The 7737-nt window shown below is 34.7% G+C and overlaps 1 protein-coding gene across 2 annotated transcripts; it reads right to left on the reverse strand.

The window, feature by feature from the left end:
* Positions 1–558: 558 nt before the first annotated feature.
* On the reverse strand, positions 559–7001 carry il4i1 (interleukin 4 induced 1). Of its 2 annotated transcripts, none has more exons than XM_055196397.2 (8): positions 6445–6467; positions 6155–6254; positions 5511–5731; positions 3698–3810; positions 3124–3325; positions 2959–3027; positions 2351–2487; positions 559–2244 (listed from the first exon to the last, which is right to left on the reverse strand). In XM_055196397.2, the coding sequence occupies exons 1-8, from the start codon at positions 6448–6450 to the stop codon at positions 1479–1481; spliced, it is 1614 nt and encodes a 537-aa protein (XP_055052372.2). In that variant the 5' UTR covers positions 6451–6467; the 3' UTR covers positions 559–1478. The 2 variants fall into 2 exon arrangements, with proteins under 2 accessions (XP_055052372.2, XP_055052373.2); XM_055196398.2 differs by lacking the exon at positions 6445–6467 and adding an exon at positions 6859–7001 and having other exon boundaries at positions 560–2244.
* Between the last annotated feature and the right edge of the window lie 736 nt (positions 7002–7737).

A 7737-nucleotide genomic window follows, 5' to 3' on the forward strand; every position in this document is an offset into this window, starting at 1 on the left:
ATTACATTTGTATTAGGCTAATTGTGCTGTCTACTTTTGGTCACAAATAAAACTTAAAATGATTCTCTATGTTAAATAATTTTCCCCTGTCACAATACTTTAGCATCAGACTAGTACACATTGAGTTAATTTTACATTTCAAAATGGGATGTTTAGCATGTTCTGTAAAGTGTAAAGTTTTTTTCTTTCTAAATTCTAGATTGTAGGCCTATGTCTATACATTATGAAAATATATTAGCATTTCACTGGATGTAGGCAAAACATTTTTAGCATGATTTTATCTTGATGTCATAAGGATTCCAATGGTCTCCAATCTTTAAAATTTTGGTAAGGTGTAGGTTGTAAGGTTGAAGCAATAATGAATGCTAGTTTTGACAGGTACAGTATGACAACAAATAATAAAAAATCTTAATTAAAATTCAAAAGCTGCATTGGAATTGTAAAAAGTGGCTTTATGTTATCAGAGGACACAAATGCAATGCTTATAAAAATGTTGTTTGTTATGCATACCATATGCCAGGCAGGTCTGAACGTGTTTTCTTAGCTTTATTGCGTGCATTATAAAAGTGACTTTACATTGCTGAACCTTGGTAACATTATTTACACATAAGCATATACTGTTTAAGATGAAATAAATGCATTACAATAAAAAGTCTAATAGAATGAAAAAAAATTAGTTGTGTTATGTTTGCATGTTTTTTTGTCATAATACACTGCAGGCAGATTTGATCTTCATGTTGGCTATTACTGTAGCTCCTCTTACACAGAGATTTTGGTGTTGTGGTTTATCCGGTTTCTGCAATAGGATTGAGCAGATGAAAATGTTAAATGTTCTCTCAAAGCATATGGTTCAACTGATACGAAGCTTCGAGAAGTTTGGTTTCTCTCATCACTAGTGATACCAGGCAGTGAAAGACGTGATCAAAATGTTAAATGCTCTCTCATTTTTTTATTGTTTTGGATAAAAGCGTCTGCTATATAAATGCAAATACAAACTCTTATGCATGAGAAAAGAATATAGACACACTTTACAAAAACACAAATTAAAATTAAATACAAAATACCATGAATTTTAATCTTTAAATATTTTGTTTGATTCTGCTACATATAAAAATATATATGTCCAAATGACAATTTTTACAGCATCTTAATGTAAAAACACATCTTTAACATTAACATATTCAGTCAACTTGTAAATATAAAATGACATAGACACTTTACCAACAGATTAATATAAGTATTTCAAAAACGTAACACTAAAATATGTGCTAATACTATTTTAATGCTGATCAATAAGGCTTTTTTTGCAATGATCTGCAATCCCCTTTCAGAAATGTAAAAATTAATTAAAAAAATATTTCAAATAAAAATCAAATCTTTATAAACATGGTTAGACACATTGTGGCATGATGTATGTTGACATTTAACAATATTAATATAAAATTCAAGTAAATTGTTAATTTAACATTATTTGTTTCCTACTTTGTATTGTCATTTATATCTCTTGCAGCTCTCAGAGCAGATTTCATGGCAGTCTCAATCCAGCCATGAGGTCTGCCTGTGTGTTCTCCTGCAAAGTAAATCCTGCCTTCAGGTTGAACCAGAAAACGTTCATTGTCTCTCATCTGAAATGGAGTGAAGATAGCAAAGGCACCGTGGCTGTAAGGGTCCAATCCCCATTTTTTCACTACGCCCCCTGTGCAGAGATGACGGATGTGTTCTCCATGGATCTTCACCAAGTCATTCAACACCCGGGCTTTCAGTTCATCATCTGGTAAAGTTTGGAGGAGCGCAGCATCATCAGAACAAGTATAAGATGCTAATAAAGCCCCACCTTGTATACCAGAAAAGCTGTGGCTGGGGTAGTATATGAACCGTGATGGCAGATCGGTGATGCTTTTCCCACCCTTAATGCCGTCCTCCTCCCAGAACCTTTTGCTGAAACTAAGCACCACTTTTGTTGAGGTGGCGTAGTGCAAAGATCGCAACGCCTCCATCTTCTTGGAGGTCAGAGGAGGTTTAAAATCCATGAAGAGTGTTGCTTTGGCTGTGGCTGTCATCAAGACATAATCAGCAGTAATGTTGGTCAGAGTCGAGGGGTTACGCCAGTCTTGATATGAAACTGTCACATCTTTCTCTGTTTGGCTGATGGCCTGGACTTTTGATTTTAGAAGGATTGTGGCATTAAGCACAGTGTAAAATGCATTTGGGAATGAATCAAAGCCACCTTTGAATTCGTAATATCTGAAAAAAGAAATATTATTTGATTGTGCTTGTACATTCAGCTAAGTAAATATTTGAAGCAAAATTTAGAGGAAAATATTTTAAGCTATTAACTGTATTGGCTTACATGTTCTTGTCATTTATGTCAGTATAAATGTAGAGTATTTCAGTGAAGGCTGTGTAGAATAAGCTGTTTTCATTCAGGATATCTCCAATCATTCGTAAAGCTTCTCCACTCAAATTTCCCACGTTCACTAAATACTCCTTTATAAAAGAGATGACAACATCAGTAATGATACTTGGACAAACTTTTAAAGGTGCAATGTGTACTTTTTAGCAGTATCTAGTGGTGACGTTGCGAATTGCAACCAATGGCTCAGTCCACTGCTCACCCCTCGCTTTTGAAACGCATAGAAAGCTATGGTAGCCGCCACCAGAAAAACATGTAATTGACTGAAACAACTTAGTAAAAAAAAGTTTGTCCAGGAAGGGCTTCTGTAGAAACATGGCGGCACAAAATGGCGACTTCCACGTAAGGGGACCCTCTGTGTATGTGGATAAAAACGTCTCATTCTAAGGTAACAGTTCATTATAAAAGGGTCTTTATACACCCCTGATAATATAGGTTTGTATATTATTTTGCATTTCTGTCAAGAGGTCCTTCTAAAAATTACACGCTGCACCTTTAAGTGTAAATGAAAAGTAAATCTGATGACAAGTGATGTTGCAGCCTACCTTAAGAGAGTATGAATCATAGGTATACAGCATTTTCTCACAGCCCATTATCTTCAGATCTTCTCTTAACTAATACAGGCCCCAAAAACAAACAATTGTCAAACAAAAGTGGACAAATGTCAAACTAGAGAATACAGCTTCATTATCTTTTCCATCTAAACTCACCTTAGTCAATGTCATGTTAAACAGTTGACTGGCACTTTTCCCCTTCTCCCATTGACTTACAGAGTAGTTGAGAATATCTGGGTTCTGCCATACAGCGTAGGCTTTGTGACGCATGCCATTAAGAAAAAAGTAAGTGTTATTGTCTTCTTGTACAAACTTTCCTTTCTGCAAGCCCAACTTTTCTGCAAATTTCAAAAGAATCCTTCAAAGAAAAGATGATTGAAATCAGTTAGCCTTTTTGTTTCGAGCGATTCACAATTTTCTCTCTTATTTAAGATCCTGCTATTTTCTTGAGTTTAACTCTTATTGGATTATTTCAGCCTCACCCAATTGTGCTTCATCTTTCATCTTTTTATTTAATAGTTCAACTAAATATGAGCATAATTTTACTGATTCTAAATTTGTTCTTTTATATTTTGTTTATGAATGTGATTGACACCTGGAAACTATTTTATATTCATTTTTTTTTTTGCATTTGTGTGAGGAAGCCATGTGACAATGCTTGAAACTGGCTATCATACAGTTACCTTATACACATATTTGACTCTCATGGACTGATATACAAAACATTTACTTGTGAAAACTTGGGATCCTCATGGCACCAAGCTCTGCATACCAGCCCTCTCTTTTATCCCTGTGTGTCAGAATTCTTCCACCTATTCGATTACTCGCCTCAATAATTGTCACCTGTTACAACAAAGTAAGATGTAGGCTATTAGCAATAATACAAAGTGAAAATAACCAACAATTCCCATTAATTTACACATACAGGAACATTTTTCCATGTCAAGATTTGGGAAGTTGTCATTTGGCACCAGCATCAAGTAGAAGTTAAAATTTCTCTTTGATAACCTTTACTTGTAAAAAAAATCTTCGCTGCCTTACATTTTTAATTTTTTTGTTAAAGGAAAACCACAGTTTTTCAATATTTTACTATATTCTTATCTCAACTTTTTTCAATGCGCGCACTAATTTTTGTACAGCGCCGCGTGAGTGCGTCAGCATCCAGCCCAGCCCCATTCATTCCTATGGCTCCAAACAGGGTCAGGGATGAATTTAGAAGCCACCAAACACTTCCATGTTTTCCCTATTTAAAGACTGTTACATGAGTAGTCGCACAAGTAAGTATGGTGGCACAAAATAAAACTTTTGTTTGGGGCCATAGGAATGAATGGGGCTAGGCTAAATGCTAACACATTCAAGAAGTGCTGTACAAAGATTAAGGGGGTGGTTCAATGGTATTTCAAGCATTCTGACTTATTTACACAGTTATAGAGTTGTTTCCTCATGCTAAACGTTTGTACAAGTTTCGGAAAGTTTTTTTCGATTATGGGTCCATCTGACGTTTCAGGTGTTTCTATGCTTATCACTTTTTTTTATGGGCGCTTCCCCCGGAAAACCCCGCCCACCCGTCAATCAGCGGGAGACGCTAGAACTTACAAACATCACATCACGCGAAACACAGCTTTGTTTAATTTCAAAACTCAACAATGGCATGAATGAAGAAGTGTGTTTTTGAATGTAAGGAGAAGAAAGCAGCCTTATGGAAACAATGGATATAGTTTATTATCTGGGGTAGCAGCAGAGTTTTGCGTGTGTGTTTGATGCGCTGGATTTCATTGAAAAGTCCCAACCGGGACTTTCCTTCTGTCTTATGTTGGAAATAGGTGTGTGCATATTATATAAATGACACAAACATAGTGAATCATAAGTTAAACAGTGTTGTTAAAAGTGTTGCGTGACTCGTACTTGCTCCTCCCGCGGTAGTAACTCCTCCTTCTTTATTTTTCATACGTTATCGAAAAGAATCGGTAAAGCTAATCTTTCTTTTATAAATCTGATTAAACTAAAGACTTTTTGTAGAAATAAAGGATGTAATACTACTTTATAGGTACTCCAGATTGTTAACATCAGAAATGCAGAAACAGTGTTATGGGAGCTTTAAAAGTGCATGCATTGAAAAAAGATGGGTATGTATTGAGGTAAGAACATAGTAAAATATTGAAAAACTGTGGTGTTTTCCTTTAAAACAACTCAGATTTACAAGTAATTTCAACGTACTATTATTTATCTTGACAAGAGATGAGTTGTTATAAATAGAGCTGAAATAAGTCAACTTCATTTTATAAGTTCCATCTCTTGTCAATATATAATAAAAAAAGTAAGTTGAAATGAATTGAGTTGATTAAACAAAAAAATGTAAGGCAGCAAAGAATATTTTACAGTGTGCAGATTAAATAACTCTTGCGTGGAAGTGGTAAGGAAAAGCTAGGGACTCATATCCATGAAGTCTGTGCAGAATTATTAAATACAGAATGAGACCTGCACATTGACAAGAAGATGAAACAGTTATGTTAAGTGAATGATTGACAGGTGATTTCTGAAACCTTGTGTCCTGCATCCTCCAGAAACTTAGCAGCGGTAAGTCCAGCAGCTCCTCCTCCAACAATAATCACATGTTTAGGAGATTTGGTTGGAGGCAAACCTTCCTCTGTTATCCTCAGAAGTTCATCGTAATCACTGTCTTGTAGACATTTGATAAGGGGATCATGTGAATTTCCACTGACATGGTATGTAAAAAACAATAGCAGGGTCATCACTGCAGGTACTGTAGAAAACAACAGAATAGAGTTTTAAAGCAGTTAAATAAATTATGAGAGTCAATGGCAGAGTAGCCTTAAAGATTTGTGAGTTTTGTTTGGTGTTATTTATACAATTCTTATACAATTAAGTTTGGACTTAGTCAGGATAAATGAACAGTTTGTAGCTTAATGTCACATAAATTGGAAAAAAAGAAACAACACAGCAGCAAAAGATGCTTCTGTTAAGAGCTAGCTAGTTTTTTTTTAACCAAAAGGATTTTCCCATTTACAGGAACATTCTCCTCACATGACGCTAGGATGTCTACTTTCGGTTTACTTTCTTATGAATGGGAAACATCTTTCTCTGAGTGTCTGATGTATATGTCTCAGGCTGATTCAGACAAAACATTTAGACAAATAAAAAAATGATATGTCAATTCAACACTTACAGTATTTACACATTGTGAAGTTTTTAAGCATTTTAAATCGAGCGCGCCAAAAGCCGGAGCGTCTCGTGCAGTTTCTCTTGCGCACAGAGAAAAACGAAACCTAGAGGAAAAGATGAGTACGCGTGTAGTGAAAATATATACAGTAAAGATAAACAAACTGAAAATATTTGATATGATGTTATATCAATGCCATTGTATTTGTATGAAATACAATCTTCTGGTTTAGATTAACCTTTACAAATTGATAAATATCATGAAGATAATGTCTCGATGTAACGAATGATGCTTACCTTCATAATGAAAAAGCTACCAAATTGAGACAGATTATAGGAGCTTCCGATTCTTACATGTAGGCTATATGATTTGTACAAAGGAAAGGACTTAAACCTGCCTTTATTTTAGCTATAATATGTGCATGTGTAATGCCTCTCTCATGTGTGGTCTCCTTTTATTCAGCAAGAAATATTTTCCCACACAGACTCAAGATTCAACCATACCGAACAAATTAGATTAGGGAGCTTTAGTATTCATTAACATACCCAATTTTCGCCTAAATCAATCATTTCTAAATATTACCACTAGTGGTGCCTTTTCTTTGTAAAAAATAATGTTTTTGAAGTTTTGCTTGTTTTTCTTTAGCTAACTGAAAAGTTAAACCAATCCATCCTGTCAATAAATAGGCAAATAAGATGCTGATCACTTACCAGAGATCTTGATGCTTTAACTCACTGTGATCTGAGCGTTTCTTTTATAGCTTAGGGTATTGAAACTGAAACAATGCAGTTCGTGATTCATAATTCACGAGGCTACCCTCGAATAATGTATAAATAGTATATTATGGTACAAAGTTCAAAGATATCTCAACCGAATAATTGTACCATGCAATGCTTTTTTACTGTGATAAAAAAGATTGCTTGAAATCTGAAATGTAACGCATGTTTTATATTTCACAGGTGATACGTTGAGCATTTGTTGTTTTGTGTGTTTGCGGGCAGGAGGAGCCTGGCGCACTTGTCAGCTCCAGCACAGTGTTTCTGTCAGCATCATCTAATAACGCAAACACAGACATGACCTTTTAAAACATAGACAAACAACAACACAAAAGCAAAAGGAACCTTGACTGGCATCTGGCTGAGTCTTGTTTGGCTGAATAACAAATAACCAAAAAGGTTTTTGTCATGAAGAAATGCAATTTCTTATATCAAACCTGATTACAAATGACAAACAACAAATTAAATAATTTTAAAGGCAATAATAACTATATTTAACTTTATTGAAACAAAAACGATATATATCTAAAAACAAAGTAATAAATGATTTTAGAATGAAGACAAAGACATAAATAATTCAGTATGCAATATCATACATCAGACAAAACACTTAATACGTGTTTAGAGTTCATGGCTAAATAGGTATTTTGAGATTTTGTTTCATTTCTTTCAGCTGTCTTTGTTCTTTAAACAGCTATTTGTAGTTTTTTATAAATAAATAAAACTTATGTTAGAGGAGCTTGACTTCAGTCCGTTATGTTAGAGGAGCTTAACTTCAGTCTGTTATGTTAGAGGAGCTTGACTTCAGTCCGA

Source organism: Misgurnus anguillicaudatus, chromosome 24 (assembly GCF_027580225.2).
Source record: "Misgurnus anguillicaudatus chromosome 24, ASM2758022v2, whole genome shotgun sequence".
NCBI lineage: Eukaryota > Metazoa > Chordata > Actinopteri > Cypriniformes > Cobitidae > Misgurnus > Misgurnus anguillicaudatus.